Source organism: Molothrus ater, chromosome 1, assembly GCF_012460135.2.
Source record: "Molothrus ater isolate BHLD 08-10-18 breed brown headed cowbird chromosome 1, BPBGC_Mater_1.1, whole genome shotgun sequence".
NCBI lineage: Eukaryota > Metazoa > Chordata > Aves > Passeriformes > Icteridae > Molothrus > Molothrus ater.
This window is the reverse complement of record NC_050478.2, coordinates 135,838,114-135,856,199: the sequence shown is the minus strand read 5'-3', so window position 1 is coordinate 135,856,199 and position 18,086 is coordinate 135,838,114. Positions and strand designations below refer to the sequence as shown.

The window sequence follows — 18,086 nt, the reverse complement described above, 5'->3', positions numbered from 1 at the left end:
CAATCCTCAAGGAGAAAATAGACACAACTTTTATAGAGATAGGGAAATGTGTAAGCCCAAATAAAGGCTTTACAATAGTGTCATTAGTGGGTTCAGCCTCAAAGGCATTCAAAATAATAATTCCTCTTTTCCATCATCTAGGTACACTAACACTTATGCTCCATAACATGTCTTCCTTAAAAAAATCCTTTCCACAGTTCTGGAGCAGGGCCAAGTGGCATCAGGCATGGGGTATCCCTGTTAGCTCATGACAGCAAGCATCCTCCCATCCCAGCTCTCACCCTATGGCAAAACCTAACCAGTAATGACTGCTCTGGGTGTCTATTTTTTGGTCTCATTGCTGAGTGTGAGGGCAGGGCATCTGGGCCCCTGGCAGTCCTCTTACCAGCAAACCTAAGCTCTTGAGAAGGGCTCTACCCAGTAAGAGATCTGTCAGCACTCAGCTATCCACAAGCCCCTCTGAACATCCCTATGAAAGGAAATCAAAACACATTAAAAAAACTGAATGTGTGGTTTATTATATTTAAGATGCTATTTGTCTATAGTGTTTAAATATCTCTGTCACACAGTTATCAGTAAATGAGTGTAATTTTACATGTTCAGTATTTTGATACACAGTACAGGACTACAAGTGTGGTAAAGGAGCATGAGAAATTAATATTTCCTTGATGCACGCATCAAACCTTGCAGCACCACTTAAAAGCTCAGAGTAAGGACTCAAAATGCAGTATTACAAGCACTACTAAATCAACCAAGAGACATACCTATATTAAACATTAGAGAAACAAAACAAATGACACAAAGGTTTAATGTTTAAGATTTGATACAGGATTAAAATACTAATATTTTTAATGTCCTGGCTTCAAATTAATAAATATAAAAACAATATAAAAATATACACCAGTTGATAAAAGGATGCACTGAGTAAGGTTAGAAAGCTAAATTTCACTTTCAAACGTATGCAGGTATGTCTTTAGGGAGAGGATTTCTGTGTAGGAGCGACTGGTCTTTCGGAAGAAGTCCAAGCTAGTGAGCTGCTCGATGTCACGGACACGCGCAGTGTGCATCTTAAGAAGATCTTCAACCCACTTTGACTCATCCTCTGAGCTCTGGGGGGAAAACATATATATATATTTTTATCACAAGTCTTGTCAAAAATCATCTCCAAAAGCAAATGCAACTTGTCTACATATTTGTTCCAGATTTGAAGAAGGATCTCTGTGCTTTATTCAAGAGTGAATAAGGTAAATGAATTCCAAGAAAATAAATTTGACACTTAAGATGTAAGATGAATCCTGCAGTTTTATTTCAGTACCCATTTTATGATGGGGTTGACACAATGACCATAATCATCCAGAAAAAGCTAGCCTCAAGCTGCAAGTGTTTCAGAACAGCTATAGGTTTTTGGAAGATCCACTGATCACTCCATATTTTTCTATCTCACAGAAAGAACTCCATATTAATCGCTTTTGATTTACCAAAGGCCAAACTCTAGGCTGTTTGGCTTTGAATTCTACACCTACACATTATTCTCAATTGACCATCACATCATCTAACACAGTAATATTTTAATATTTCCATTTTAGTTTTTAGGGGACCTTTACAATTCATTACACAGTTGGGACAATGGTTTATGTAGGTACCTAAAAACTCTTGTGATTGGAACATGCATATTATTCACTGATAGATAAAAGATTTAACCAAGCATTTCCTGATACAAAGAAAAAAAAATAATCAGGAAGGTTATGCTGCCAGAGTGTTTGGGGTCAGGTTGTGTTCTCTTAGGAGATAGCTGCTACCTCATGCCTTGTGCCAGCACCAGCACATGTTGGAGTCATCCACAAACTAAGGTAACTCATAAACACATCAGAAAATCAGCCCTGCAAAACATTGCTGTTTGTGTGCCTTAACCAGCCCAGCAGCATGTGCCACGAGCATTGCACCCAGGCCTAGGGACAGCACAACGGGGCCCAGACATGGGAAAAGGACAAAGCAAACAGGACTTTTCCCCCTTTGGCCCCTCTGGCTGGTACCTGTACACTGCTGCTAGGGAAGTGGGTTATATCTCAGGTATTTAGACTTCATGTGTGTGGCTGTTCCTGGAAATGAACCCTTTCCTGACTGCCTCAGTCAGCAATGTCCTCCTACCAAATGATCCTCTCATGGATCAAGACTAAACTCCAGCAATGCCAGGACCTATCCAGTGCAGTAGCTGAGCCACAGACTAGGAAGTGGGTCACCCAACAAGAGGCAGGAGGGTGAGGTGATCGTTTGCACAGAGAGGACACGAAGTCCCAGACAGATCACAGCTGGCTGCTCTAAAGCAAACGTCCATGACCCAGTCAACACCTGTTTGGTTCAAAGCTCTCAGCCCCAAGACAGCTTTCCTGTCCTACCACTAACAACCTGAGGACCAAAATCAGGTCTGGAACAAGAAAAGAGAGATGCAAATTAAGAGGGAAGAGGAGGGAGTGTGTCCTGCTAACTCCCCTTAGCCTGCAGTGCCGTGCTCCAGGGATGCTCCTGGCAGCACGTGGCCGCAGGAAGCCCCTGCTCAGCCTTCAGCCACAACCAGGGGTCTGCAAACAGGCCTCAGCAGGGCTGCCAGTGCAAAGGCAGCCACTGTGACATTTTTGCTTTCTTCAAGCCTTTCTTCTGAGCAGGAAATCTGTAGAGCTCAAAAAGAAGTTATGAGCGAGCTACAAACCTCACTTTTCTTGAATACAAGCAGTTTGCAAAAGATCTGCAACATGCATAAATCACAGGATGGGGAGGCCTGTTTAACCTAGTCCAGCAAGACAGCATTTGCATGACTCCAGAAAATCAATCAACTGATCTATGTTTTATTTTTTCCAGTCCACAACTGGCCCATGAAGCCTCAGGCCCAGCAGCAAGGATTTTAAATAGTGATCAACTAATACAATATTACCATGTAACAATGAATGAAGTGTATACATTTAAAATGACAGTTTTCTCCAGCTTTAGTGCTTAGTTCCACCTCAAAAATAAGGAAAATTTTAGAAGGAAAAAGTAACAATTGAAAACATGGAGATAAATAGGAAGAGGTGATCAATTAGGAGGCTAGCACAAAACCCAGTGTAAAAAATACCAGATATTCTGCAGAAGAATCTCTCTGGATATCAATTGGAAAGCTGAACATGATGCATATAGACAGGTGGGTGAGGAACTGACTTAAGAAAAGAAATTTAAATGTTTTGCTGAAAGAGAAAACAGTGGCCTGGAGGAATTTTCTAGTAGTCTCTAGGGTTCCTTCAGCTTTGGTCTTAGAAAGGATTTTTTGTAATGTTTTCACACTCGCTTCTTGTGCCAAGGTCATTAGTTGCTAGCAAAACCCCCAACAGTTGAGAACTCCTGTCAGTGCAGAGGAAGGTGGAATAGCACAGTGGAGGATGCAGATGCAGGAGCTCCCAGGACAGAATGAAATTGGGTTATCCAAATTGACAGGCAGAAGAGAAGGACCTGAGCTGTGCACGGGTGTGAACCACCATTATAACACAGCTATGGAAAAAGCAAATTATAGGCAGTATCAGAGGAGTTGTGTCCAGTGGAAAGAAAAACATTTCCATTTTGAGATCTAAGCTGCAGTACTTAATCTCATTCTTGATCCAGGTGAAAAAAAGATTGGACTGGATAAGATGCATTGGAAGTCTATTCTATCAACAGTCTCATCCTCTCTTAAAAGAGCAAAAAAGATCCTGGGTCATCCATGAATAGAGAGAAGTTATTTGCCTTGAGAATCATCATAAATCATCTCAAGGGTAAAACCCAGAGAAGGCTATTTAAGACGCAGAAAAATGTTGACACAAGAATAAATGGGCATAACCTCACCATGAATAAACACACTTTAGAAAAGGAACAAATTCAGATGAGAAGAGTGGTGGTGTTCTTCAACAGCTGTGTGAAGAGAATGTGTGTACAGCTAGAGCAGAGCAGAGGGAAAGCTAATATTTCTTCAAATCTTGAAAGAAAACAGTGGAGAGGTTAAGGCAAAATTCCTACATTATCCCATGCATTTCATCCATGAAGTATGGTGAGGTTTTATGCAATCACTTCTTTGAATAAATAAGTGTGCAAAAGTAAGGCTGAATCCAATCAATGATGAATTTCAGTGGCAAAAATTTGCCTAACTGTATTTTCATTCAAGAGCAACATTTAAATATTTTGGAGTCGTTCTTTGCTATATAAAAGGCATGGACCAATATCTGCTAATGACCTTGCAGAAGCACTGAATATTCTTTCAAACTGTAAATACATACACCATATGCATTAACAAGTAGCATGATCTACAGAGAAAAGAAGCCTGGTTTGAAATGTAAGAAATCAAGGATTAAAAGAGACCATTATTGTAAAGAGCTCATTAAAAATATTTCAGCAGTTTAAGAGAGCTATGACACACAATATAAGGAGGAAAAAATAAGTTACTTTGTCATAAAATTACATATTGGCAGAGTTAAAGGGCAGAGATAATAACTATCTAAATAATAACTAATAACTACCAAAATAGTAATTTCCAGATCACTAACTGGATCTTGATTCAGAGAAAAGCAGTCCAGGGAAAAGCCACAATGCAATATATGTAGGACTTCCAGAGACTTCTGGTGAAAGACATCTCTGCCCAAAACAGTTGAGATCCAAATAGGGCCAGACCTGCTCAAGAGAGAGGGATACTGCTCCAAAAGCATGGGCCCTGAAAGCAAGCAATGTTTGATGAATGAAAAAGAAACAGTGTTCAAGGTGAATTGTGCTCCGAGTTGGAATGACTATTTCTGCTTGTAGCTGGAATAGGAGTCTTAGCTTTTCTTGCCAGTACAAAATTTATAACATTAATGCATTCATTCAGGAAACGGTTGTTTGATGAGTGAGAAAGAAACAGTGTTCCAGGTGAATTGTGTACAGAGTTGAAATGACTATTTCTGCCTGTAGCTGGAATAGGAGTCTTAACTTTTTTGCCAATACAAAATTCATAACATTAATGCGTTCATTCAGGAAACAGTCTCCTGGCAGCCCATAGTGAAGTGTCTGTGTGCAGGAATCCACCCAGCTGTGTAATGGGAGAACAAGTTCAGGCGGAAGGACAAGGCTAAATACAGCTGCCTGGGAGCTCTGCTGTCCTCACGGGGTGCCAGAGCCCACGGGGGACCCAACACCCTCCTGCCACTCAATCAGATGCCAAGTGTGCACTTTCTGCAGTGCTGGCCAGACCAAAGCCTTCATTAAGATTCTTACAGTAAAGGATCTTGCATCCTAATGGAAGATAGAAAAGAAACCAGGAGGGTATTTAGCCATCTCTGTAATAAGAAGCCAAACTTTTCTCTTGAATCAAGGTGTTCTGGAAGCAGCAAGAATTGGCACTCTACCCTTGGCAGGTTACAGCATATACTTTTAACACTGTCTGGGTTGGATGTAATCATGCTGACTGATGCACCCAGACTTCTATAGCAGACAGATTGCACTGTATCTGCAAATGGAAACTGACCTCCATAAAAACATCAGGCTGGGTGCCAGCACAGTATGTTTATGCATACAGCCTCCCCCGAGTCTGCTCTGACAAAATATAGAATCCTATAGGCAAAAAACAATACTGCCAAATTTCTGTATGTCAGTTCTTCCAGACAATTTTAGGTGCAGTAATAGTTCCTTACTTCTGCTGCTATCATGGAGGAGTGCTTTTGTCTAATGAGCTAATGACACTTCAACAGAGGCACAACTGTTCTCTCATCCAAGACATTAGTGAACACTTGCTTCTAATAGTAATGGGCTTTCACATGTCTCAGGGACACATTTACCACAGGGCTGCAGCAGTGCAGCTGAACTTACATTGCAGCTCTCGTCGTTGTCAGGCCGATGGGGAAGGATGTATGAGAGAACAGAGAGTGGTCCATCACACTTGTCAGCTGGCTGAGTGAAATCTAAGCAGCTGGTTATGATGGCATAGTAATGCGTTGGAACAGGGATTGCACTGCCTTCCACAAACCTGGAGAAATAAAGCAAATATTTATCCACAAAGGATGAACTTGTTTGGAAGAAGGTTACACAAACAACATGGTCTTTCCTCTCCTACGTGTGAGGACACTCATACATTGTTGAAATGTGTTTGATTCCTGAACACTATTGAAATGTGTTTGATTCCTGAACACTGTTTGATTCCTGAACACTATTTGATTCCATAACACTATTGAAGGTGAGCATCCAATTAGCTCACACTGTGCTACTGACATACCTCATGCGGTGCTGAAAGGCTTCTTCAGTTCAGAGACACAGAGAGAATGCATTGCTGAATTAACAAAGACTTGAGTATGTACCTCAATAGCACAGCTCTTAAGTGCTCCTTAAGTAAGGAGAATTTTAGAGACAATAGATTATGTGGAACCAAATTGAACTTCGTCTGGAGGATGAAAACAATTTCAAAGTCAAGGTGAATAGTTAAGTGCTGAATTGTCATTTGCTTGTTTTAACCACTGTCCTACCTACATGGGCATTCAGTCCCAATAACTTTAGAAAGAGCTAGAAAATTATGTCTCCTCACAAAAAATTAAATAATGTGCAGTTAATTAATTGTTTAAGATAAAGCCATCATTAAGAGAAGCAACGGCAAAGCAATTCAAAGACAAACACTTACTGTTTTATTTTGTCCGGTGTGTCATGTAAACCATCATAGTCATAGTCAAAGATTGGTCCACTTATAACATTGACTCCATTTCGTTCAGTGGCATATCTCTTCACCAAAACCCTTTGGAAATAGTTCCATACCTCTGTGGGGAAAAAAAACCAACCAAAACCAACCAATCAACCAAAATAAATTAAAAAACCCCAAAACCCAAAACAAACAGAAAAAACCCAACCAAACAAAAACCCCACAACACACCAACATTTGGATAAGTCAAAATATGGCAAGATTATAAAGTTTTTTCTTCCTCAAGATAAAAATCTAGAGGATATTATTCACATGACAGTAGGGGAAATGAAAGACTAAGCATTACACAGTTACTGCAGCTTCATTCAGTTTTGTCAATAAAGTCTATTCAGAATTTGTTCTCTGTTATTTTTTCCCCCAACCAGTGATGAAGGAAATACATGCTACCACTCCCAGGACAGCATTGCCATAAGCCTTGCACAGAGATTCTGCTGCTCCTTCACCAAGCTGTAGAAACAGCTATTCACAGGTTTTTGATGTCTCTTTAAACTCTGCCTTTGCCTTTGTTATCTGCTTACAGGGAACACTGCTGGGGTGGTTTGTTTAGGGTGTTTTTATTAATCTTAAAAAGGATACAGTACCGTAATTAAAAGCTAAAACCAAACATTTTAAAAGCAAGAGAAATACAAATTCATTCAGTAAAATATTCCTTTGATACAAAATGTTTAACTTTTAAACTAGGTGCCATCAAGGGTGACCAAAGTCATGTCCTTGCAGCAACATTTGGGAAGAGCATGATACACTTTCTCCCTCCATGTCCTCCTCAAAAAGTTAAGATTCTTGCAGAGATGGGAAACACACTGGAACCTCCAATGATATAATTCTTTTCTTCTTTTCCTTTTTATTTTAACAAACAGAAGAGTGGGTAAACAAAACTTCTCAGACTTGCAAGAGTTTAACTCTTGTCTTGCCAGCTCAGACCATTAAGTCCATGGTCCCCTGGAGCTGGTGGCAATGACAGCCTTAGAAAGCCCCCTTGAACACCTTGTTCTAACACTGCTCAGTGCCACATGCAGTCCCAGCTGGGGCTGATGCCCAAGGCCCCACCTGTAGTTGTCTAACAAGAACCTCAGTCTAATCACTTGGCAATATCACTCCTGCAGCTGCTCACTCCTCCTTTGCATGTGCTTTATCAAGAAAAACAGTCCAAAAATGAAAGACTCTCCCTTGTCCAAATGCCTCGAGTTTTGTATCTAAATAAGATGGCAGCTCCACTTCCCACTGCAACCACATACAGAGCAATGCCAGGGCAATGAGGGGGCAGCCCAGGGTATCATTTTTGGAGCTCCAGCAAAGCAGGAACTGCTTAAGCCAGTCTCATTATGGAAAAAGTGGACACAGAATTATTGCCAGTGGGAATGGGATGGGACAGTGAATTATAAACACAAAGCAGAGGAGGTGGCCTCTGCAGGCAGCACTACCACCATAGCCAGCACAGCATAGCACTGCCACCTCCTATTTGACCTGTCATGGAAAAAGATCCATATAATGAGCTTATACTTGGCTCTCAGCACTGCAACCTGTACACATGGAGTGGTTTGTAATTTCCCAGCAATGACATTAGTACCAGAATTTTTCTGTAAGGAATCTGTGACCCACATGTGAGGAAGAAGGCCACTAGATAAAATGAGCTGCTAGAGGTGGGCTGTTCTCCTGTGATTAGCATTTCAGCCAAATACTTAGATTAACATTAACATTAAGAGCATTTTTATGAAGTGATTCAGGAGTGGGAAATCCCCAATAATTTTTCACTCTTTAATCAGTCAAGTGCTTTTGCTCAGATTTCCAGCAAACATCACCACTTGGTCCTACACAGAGGTTTTTCAGTTAAAAACACTATTTTCTGGTTAAAAAGGAGAAGTCTCCATAGGCTTTGATGTTTATCCAAACCTCTCTTGCCTAAAATCTGAATTGGAAATCTCACAACAGGCTCTTGAGATTCTTCCAACGCTTGTCAATCCCTGCCAAGCCAAAAATGCCACCAGAATAGCCTGATGGTTTTCCTACCTCTTGGCAAGACTAGAGAGAAAAGGGATGTGCAGACAAAAGAAATGTTAGTAATATAACCCTGCAGCACTGAAAGTCTCAGACAGGTTTAAATCATCCCTTATTTTCCATAAATTGGTTTTCTCTTCTTTTTTTTTTTTTTTAATAGGTAATAAATATGTTCAGTCTCCCTCCAAGGGTATGGATAGAAAAATGAAATGTAATCACTTGTCCCTGAACTACAAAATACCAAGGGCACACTCCCAGGCTTGTGCACACTCTCAGGCTCCAGTTGTTGCCTAAGTATGTTCTGCACTAGCTTGGGCTACAGACAAGAAAATCTGAATTGTCTTACAGGAAGTGAATTACTGTGGCACAAAGCACAGCTGCAGACCTACAGCATGGCTGTGCCCTTACTTTAACCCAGCACCAAGGAAAATAAACCTTTCTTAAAACTTAAGTCTTTCTTGTGGTATTTTGCCTGCCCATATCAAGCACTATACAGGTGTCCACAGGTACTAGCTGCTGGCTACAGGTAACTGAATTTAATGTACTAAACTTGTCCTATCAATTCATTCCATAATCCAACACAAAGTTAGAAAAAAAAGCTTGCTGGTAAAGAGAAGTATAGTCATGGAAAGAGCACTTACTTTTGAAGGCAGGATACATTGGAATGATATTTGTTATTAGAAAAGCGTCGTATTTTGCTTCTGCAGAGGAACTTAATTCTGAAAACAGGGAAACAGAAAAATATTAATAAGATGAAAGATAAGGATTTCAGAGAATATAGAAATCTTTTGAAAATGGCTTCAGATATTAACCAAAGGAAATACCATAATCTAAACAGCAATCTGAGTGTTATATTCAGAAGTGCACACTACATACACAAAATTTGTCTTTAATGTGACAGCTGAACATGGAAAGGAAGAATTTTATCTTTACTTCAACTGTCAATCAGTTCAAAATATTTTCATATAGCTTATCTATTTTTGCTATCTTAAAATGCAGAGAGCTCTGCAGCCTTTTATAAAAGACACCAAGAATTTCTTGGGAGAGGAGTGTGGGATTATCTTCTAGTTCTGAGCAAGCCTCTGCACCTGTAATTCCATTTCAGAAATCAAGCATAAAATATCGCAGCCACTGAGCGAGGAAGACAGAGCAATGAAGTTCAAAACTGTGAGACAGTTGTGCCCCTTCAACATTTACTAATCCCAGAAGATCATGGATCCAATACTGAAGCAAAGCAAGCACATCAGGAGAATTGAGGATGCTTGTTTTACAGAGGTTTTCTACTATCACTGTTTCTGTAGGATAGTAGAAACTTTTACAGTATGCAAGAGACTAATTCAGATTTATAAATTAAAAATATGTTTATCTTACTGGTATCAAAATTAGTCTGTTTATATCTGGTGGGGTTTGCCAGAAGTTATGTTCACACCAAAGGTTTTCCCTACAAAACAAGAAAACTACAAAATCCCTAGGTACTAAAAATCTATGTAAACTTACGAGGAGGAAAAAGGAATCCATAGGAGAGCTGTTTGTCACCTCTGTAGGCGGCGCAGCTCTGGCTGTTTCCTGGAGAAATGCGGAGGTCAGGCCTCACACAGCTGGCCAGGTGCTCTGGGACACCTGACACCTCTGCCTGCATTGAGGAACATGGACACAACAAAAAATGTACTTTCAGCTTTTATAGATAAAAGGAAACTAGGTCATACTGTTGACAGACTACACAGAAGGCCTTGCGTGCAGTAAAATAAAGCGCTTGGCTGTACCACCCAATCCTGCTCCTGCATTGCTGCACAGCCCCTTCTTCAGGGAGCAGAAATCCCCACGGGAGAAAATTCAAATGAAGTCACTCATAAAAAAACAAACCCCTGTTGAACAAAACTTAAAAATAAAACAGGAGAAGAAATACACAACCCTTCCCCTTAAAACTGTTCTCTCATTAAGGAAATAAAAGAATTTGGGCATGGTTTACAATGGTACTTTGATGTAATTTCTGGTAGGAAGATTTCCCATCAGAAAAATTTCCTGGGGAAGGGAAATTTTAGGACTTCAAGAACAAAGATACCAAAGAAATTTTTTCCAAGATTTTTAAAGCACATTTTAAGAGTAGAGAGAACACTAACCTGTTTGGAAATAGTGTAGGATGTCCACAGAGGCATCAGGAATGTCTCACTGTAGCCACTTTCAAAGTCGTGGTGATGCAAGATATTGTATTTTGTGCGGTACAGTACAGCAGGGCGTCCATATAAAAGATGCTTCTCTAAAAATCAAAAGAAATTACGTTTATGTTTATTACTGAAAATCTTAAGGATTAAAAAAAAAAAGGGGGGTGGCTTTCCATCAGATGTTGAATTTTTCAGTGATCATTAATGGGATACTGACCCCAAGTAACTACTAAGGAAATCTTTTGACAGAGAGAGAACAAGAAGTCTTAAGCTGTTCTGGTGAACCCCACTCCAGGTTCACAAACACCCTTAGGGATTAAAAGTCCCTTCTACACTTCAAAGCTTGTTTGTGTCACAGGGTGGAGAGAGGAAGTTTTTTCCTAAAACTGGAGACTCTTTAACGATCTTTGTGCCCACCTGTCAGTCACACATGAGGTGATAAGGACTTTCTTTTCATCACTTAAAATCAGTCCCAGCCTATCAGTCCTGCCACTCTTCAGTGGACTTTCTCTCCTTCCTATGTTTGGTTTTTATTTTTTTTTTTGGTCTCAAAAGTGGGGCAAAAGTGGTCACTCACTCAAAGAGTAGTTTTTTCCCACTTGGCTGATACAGATTTGTTCTGAAGACTGATGTGCTGGTTTTTGTCCATAATATCAAAGAAACAAACTAAAAAAAACCCTTTTTCTAACTTTGGCTACAAAAAGACACCTCCAGCTCTGTAAAAACAGCCCTTCTTTCTTGGTAATATGTTATGGTTAAATGTCCTTAGATAACTCTGACAAGCTTGCTTACAAAAAGAAAAAAAAATTGAAAGGGATAGAAGAAAAATAAATTTCCTGGATAATCTTGCATTGTCCTGCACAGTCCATTGAATTTGATAACCTTTTGGCAAACACACTTGGCATGCTTTTGGAAATGAAAACATAGAAACAAGGAAAGTGGCCTAACACAGTTCCCAGATAGGCATTTAACCTGAAAGAAAAGGGCATGTTTTATTAGTGCTTGAGTAGAAACAGAAGATGTTTTTATAGGGCACAAGGAAAAAAATAGGAAATGCCTAGTCTAAGGACAAAGATGGTAAACTTGCTTTATTCAAGAGAAGCTGAAGTCATCTTTTTCTTCTGCCTGTGAATATCAACATGGCACACCACGATGTAAAGTGCACCATGAAGGAAAGCAAATCTTGCATGAAGCAGAACTGCTTGTTTAAATAAGGACACATCATGCCGTTTAACAGAGAATTGACAAATGAGCAAATGCAACTGGTTTAAATGCTTATATCTTAAAATAGACCAAAAATACTATTTTTATATTACTGCAGCGAAGAAGGATGAAAACCAGAAACAAAAATAAAGATGTTGAGATTCGAATTACAACAGTGAGGGTGTTTTTTCCAGATGCCATAAATTGCCACAGTGAGGAGTAGCTCTTCATTAATTGGGAAAAACAGTATAACAAGACGAAAGCAGCAGAAAGGCAATTTAACTCACAAAGAAAAAGACTATGGTCACCTTTTGAAACTAAAGGAAGGCTGCATTGCCCTTTTACAACAGAGAAATTGAAAATACCTTCATAAGGGAATTAAAACAAATCTCCTTATCATCCTAACAATGTCATTTGAGGGACCTTGTCGCAGACATCTTTTATGAAAAATCCTTTCTTAGGATTTTTCTTTGTGAGAAGCTGCAGTTTCAGCAACTAAAGTAAACAATGGTTATCTGCTGCTGTAGAATGCAACAGGTAGACCTGTGATTGGTTTCTTGTGAGTGTTTAGATTTACTGACTACTCATGGCAGAGCTAGCTCTTGCTCTGTCTGAGACAATGATCTTTGTTATTCATTCTTGTCTATTCTTAGCTTAGCTAGCTGCTGAAGAAACCTTTTCCTTTCTATTACTTTTAGTATAGTCTTAATGTAACATATATCATAAAATAATAAATCAAGCCTTCTGATCATAGAGTCAACATTCTCGTCTCTTCTTCATCCTGAAAACCCTTGTAACCACAGTCACAGGACCTCAAAAAATCTATGCCTAAACTGAAGCTTCAGAATTTGCTAATTTGGACAATTGTTATGGTAAGGGAAATGCTGTGAATTGTTATGCTGTACTCGACCACCACTGTGGGAAGGAAAACTCAGCTTTGGGGAGCCTTTCAGTCAGTAGAGTTGCTCAGAAAAGCAGGTCCCATCCTCTTTCCTCTGCTCCTCTTGCCCCACTTAAACCTGGACCACAGCCCTGATGCAGCTGAGAGGGCAGCCACACAGAAGTCAGTGCTGGCACAGAGCAGGAACTAGTGGCCAGGAGAGCTGGGAATGCTTTCTCCTGGGAGTAACATTGACTTGAACACTGAAGAGAACAGAATTGCACTGAGCAGCCTGAACTAGCAGAGCACTTCTTTCACTGTGTAACCTGCACCCTAAGAGCCAAGCAATAAGACTCACTCAGGGATAGTCAAAGCAGCTGTAGCATCCTTTCTAGGTGAAACCTAAGCCTGGATAACTATGGTAAAACCCAGCCCACAAACACAGTCTGGTTTCTTCCCCATTTACAGCCTGTAGTTGAACAGAGTACTGCCTCATGCACCCTCTCCTTTCCTCTTGTCTCTGCCTTCACATATGGGTGTAAAACTTCTCGAGGTGATGGAATGGAAACTTGCATTGCTTTGAACAATACTTCAGCCCTGGTTCAGCAAAAGCTACTGTGTACCTTCTCAAGTGAGCAGCACTTCACCTTGCCCACGAATCTCACTTGTGTCTGTGGGCTACCTTGGCAAGTACTTGAAAAGACAGTTTACTACACATTAGCTAAACCACATCAGGAGGTGCTCTGGTATTAATGATGCAAAGTAATTTACAAAAGAAAATTAAATCAGCTTTCATTAACTGAGGCACCAGGCTCTTACCTTCTGTTCCCTTGATATGAAAGCGCTTGTTGAGCTCATCCAGCTTGTTCTTCTCAAGAACAGAAAAAAAGGAATGAGATTAGGACCACTGGAGCACTCCAACATCTTGTTTTACTAGCATCTAACAAAACAAAACTAGTGCTATAAGACAGTGAGGGTTTTCCTGTCTCTGCTTTTACAAAAACCAGTAATTTTTCCAAGGGGGCATAAAGACTTCACAGGGGGACCTGGGAAATTCTTACAGATCAAACCCTCTCAAAATAAATAAAGTGGCTACAACTTTACCAAAACTACTACTAATAGTGGAGGCTTCCACAGATCCTACACACCTACCTTATCATCACATGTACATCCTATATCGAAATCTGATGCAGAAGGTATAGCCACAGGATACAGTGGTTTAGCAACTTCATCTGGCACAGTTGGTTTATAAACATTGGCTCTCAGCAGGTGATTTAAACTTCCGTGGGTGCCATTATTGGGAGCAGGCTTTAATCCAAGCAGATCTATGAAAATACCAAGGAAAAATGAATGGTGGTTACACTACAAACATATATTCAAGCAGCAACTCTATTGAGCCAACACGTTTCTTAGTAATACTGTTTACATTCCACAGCATGTTAGTGAAAGCTTTAAATGTAATAAAAACACTGATTTTTTTTGTCTAAATCATAAAATTGTAAATGTCGCACTAATAGTATCTTTGGCTTTATGACAAAATGTTAATTTGCATCAAGACACTGGAAAAGTTTAAACTGTAAAAAGTTATTATATACTATTTTATTATAACTACTCCTTCAGCTTCCAGTGCAAGCCTACAGTCTCCATGTGCTGACCTTGTTCTAAACATTGCAACACAGTGATTTCTAAATAAGGGCTAACTACCCCTTAGGTAGTTAAACTTTTCATGTTTGGGGAAAAAAGGTGAATTACATCTTTGAAACATTTTAAAGTTTCATTGTGAATTACACCTTGAAAGTTTCACTGTTCTAGAAAATCAATACTAAAGAAAAGACCCTAATGAACATCTGTCTACATCATCAGATTCTTCTTCACAGCTTCAGTACAAATTCAGGAAACATAATCATACAAGGAAATGCCATAGAAAACTAAGTGATCAACCTGAACTGCTGCATGAGACCTGCAGATGCAGAAGCAGTCTCTAAACAGAAATCTCCTTCCTAGACAGCTGAGATGTGGATACCACACATTGTAGAGGTGTCCATTTGATCTCTGACAAGCTGCAAACATCAAAACTATAGTAACCCCCTTTATTGACCAGCTAGCTCCAGAGCAAACTGAGACCCCTGAGAAGGGCCTTCAGCCCTCCTGGCAAGTGCTTGGGAAAGGGGGACTAGGAAAAAAAAACACTGAGAAGAAGTCAGGGAATGAGCCCATGGGTGCCTAAATGAAACCCTATTAAAATAAGTTGCTGCTTTTGCAATTTCTCAAGCAGGCAGCTTACCACACATGACGTTGTAAAGTTCTATGTTTTCAAAAGGAGGCACTTTGGTCTTGTACTTGAAGGTAGGGCCATAACCTATAAAGACAGTCTTAAAAAAAAGAAAAAAAATAATATGAAAGAAGAGCATTAAAATTTAGGGGGTTTTCACTGAATATTTACATTTCAGAGACCTTCAATGACTCTCCCAGACATTGCTCATACCTGCATGCTGTTTATCTTGTTGTCATAGCCGTGGTCTCCATGAAAGAAACATTTTCCTGTTGGTTTCTTGTAAACATCCATGGCTTTCCTAAATTGAAAAAGTATTAGAAATTTTCTTCAAAGGTGGCTGACGTGACAATATTCTTCTGGGCAGGTAGGATAAGGTTACAGGGCAATGCATTGTAATATCTTTCATGAGCAGCAGTAGTAGGGACTTGTAGGCTTATACAGCATCCCCAGGGTTTCTCCCTCTACTCTCCCTCTAAGAAACAACTCTTATTATTGATAAAACATCAGTATCTATTATTTTCTCATATTTCCTCATATCACATAATCTCCTGCAGCCTGGAGGTGCTGGACCTCCAGTCCAACAGAGGCTGCTCAGAAAGCACTTCTGTGATGTTACAATGCTGCAAATGTCATACAATGATATAAAGTGCTTTCACCTGTTTGCCTTCAGCCCAATAAACAAAAATGGGTAGCAGAAAAAAGAAAGATCTTCAGGAAGACAAATAGCTGGGATAATAAGTCCTATACCACAGGAATGCTAATTATCAGCTTGTTATTGAGATGGGGTTTTTTACAAAATATGTGGGAAAATAAGTATTGTGTCACAGGAATTATAATCACCAGCTTATTCCAGAGTACTTCTATACAGTTTTATAGGGCCACGTGCAGATAATACATGCAGAGGACCACATTATCCTACAAATTAATTTCTTCATCTGCAATAAAATAATGCTCAGTAAAAGTTTGATTTCGGCCTTATAAATTACTAGAGTTGCAGCAATTAGGGCTGTAACTACCACTTTCCTGTAACTACCAATTATAGTTACACTAATGAATGAATTACTGGAAATTAATAAATAAGCCAAAGAAAGACTGATGTAATTAATAAGAAATTACTAAATGTAAATCAACCTGGGCAGTTGATCCCATCCATTCCATTAAGCTTTTATAGACCTAAAATTCAGAGTGTGATTCTTTGAAATATACACAACCCCAACCACGGGGCAGCCTGCCAGCAGCCAGTGGAGTTATACAAGAAAGCAAACGGGGTTTCTCATTCACTGCTTCGGCAGAGTGATCCTTGCATAATTCATGGAAAGATAAGCACAGATGTCAAAAGGCACTTATAACACACTTTGTGTTTGCCGGGCAGCTATATGGGCAAAGAATCCTACCAATAATCTAAAGCTCATAACAGTCTACCATGAGCCAAAAGCTGTGTCATCTTCCAAGAAGCACTGAGTCAGATTCATGCAAAAAGTGCCCACCATTCTCATACTGTAACACACAACACGTGGCAAAGCATATTCAAATAGAAAGCTGTGCACCACCCATAAACAAAGGCTACTCCTCTCCTGTTCACTCTATATGTGTATGTGCCAACTGGTTTTTCCTCATTCAATTTTTAGCTAACTAATAAACATTGCCCATATTCTATAACCAAAAATTCAGAGTCATGTGGCTAAGGGCAACCCAAACCAGAGTTTTTGCCTGAGCTAAACCATCCTGTCTTTCTGTGGATTTCTTTTTAAATGCAATACACTGCCAGCACAGCACATTGATGGCCACCCTGTGACATCCTTCCACATGTTCTCAGACATTCACCCACTCTGCCAATATCTCCATTTTCTTTCCATTCACCTACTGCATCCACTCAAACTCTTGTCCCCTAACATTCCTTCACCACATAAGCCTACCCCTTCCTCCCATATTCCCTGCTCCCCTGTTGGACTAAGCTTGCACCTCATTAGAAAAATTTATCAGCTTCCACATTTGAGCTAATCAGTCAAAGCCACCAAGCTGCTTGAGCAAATCAGTCTGGGTTTCTACTTTTTATCCATCAACTGCTTTTCCCACACTTAAAAATATTTTGTGTTCCCAAAACTCCTCTTTCTCACAGGGTAGAGGAGCAGGATGTTATCAGACAGGGCAATCCTAAGTGTCCTATTTCCTCAGAAGAAGACTGGAACTCAGGATGGCAGTAAATGCAAGGGTTTACCTTGCCACATGCCATTTGCGATCCACCAGTAAATGGACATCCTCAATTCTTCGGTTGTTAGCATAGTGCAAGCGTTTAGGCAGGTGCTGTTTCAGGTAAGGCTTGAAGTGCTGGTCAGGCTTTCTACACTGAAAAATAAATGGTTACAAATAGCACGCTGTCAGTTAGCTTAAGATGCACACAAAAGCTTTGACTACAGAAATCAAGCTGTTAAGGTCATCACTGATGGTGTCTGGAAAACAAAGGGTACACCTAGAGTATTTAGTCCAGTCATTTCTGTGCAGTATTTACATGCAGCCAAGGCCCAGGAGCCATTCGAATATATATTTGGAAAGTTTCATTCTCGTGACAGTCTTTATGAAACTATCAAACAAAATATTACACATACTTAATTCACAGATGAATAATTTTATTAGAACTGGACCAAAGTTTAAGTTCCAGCGGAAACCTGAATGCTCAAAAATACACCTCATCTGCAGATATATTTAAAGCCATCTGGTTACAAAACTTGGGGGATTCTGTTTTTTTGGTTTTTTAATTTTAAACATTTTCAATTTTTCTTCCATTAATGGCAAGATTAGAATTGAAGGCTATCAAAAGCACTTTTTCACCATCTTCAAAGTGCTAGTAAAATGTTT

At 39.7% G+C, this 18,086-nt stretch overlaps 1 protein-coding gene across 1 annotated transcript in view; it reads right to left on the bottom strand.

The window, feature by feature from the left end:
- Positions 1 to 492: 492 nt before the first annotated feature.
- The window catches only part of ENPP2 (ectonucleotide pyrophosphatase/phosphodiesterase 2), a 72,426-nt gene continuing 54,832 nt past the window's right edge, over positions 493 to 18,086 (bottom strand). Inside the window, 11 exon segments of the mRNA XM_036406365.1 lie at positions 493 to 1,109; positions 5,839 to 5,995; positions 6,641 to 6,773; positions 9,352 to 9,429; positions 10,208 to 10,343; positions 10,831 to 10,967; positions 13,775 to 13,826; positions 14,108 to 14,280; positions 15,240 to 15,327; positions 15,441 to 15,528; positions 17,449 to 17,576. Of these exon segments, the coding sequence (XP_036262258.1) occupies positions 939 to 1,109; positions 5,839 to 5,995; positions 6,641 to 6,773; positions 9,352 to 9,429; positions 10,208 to 10,343; positions 10,831 to 10,967; positions 13,775 to 13,826; positions 14,108 to 14,280; positions 15,240 to 15,327; positions 15,441 to 15,528; positions 17,449 to 17,576 (1,341 nt within the window). The 3' untranslated portion in view covers positions 493 to 938.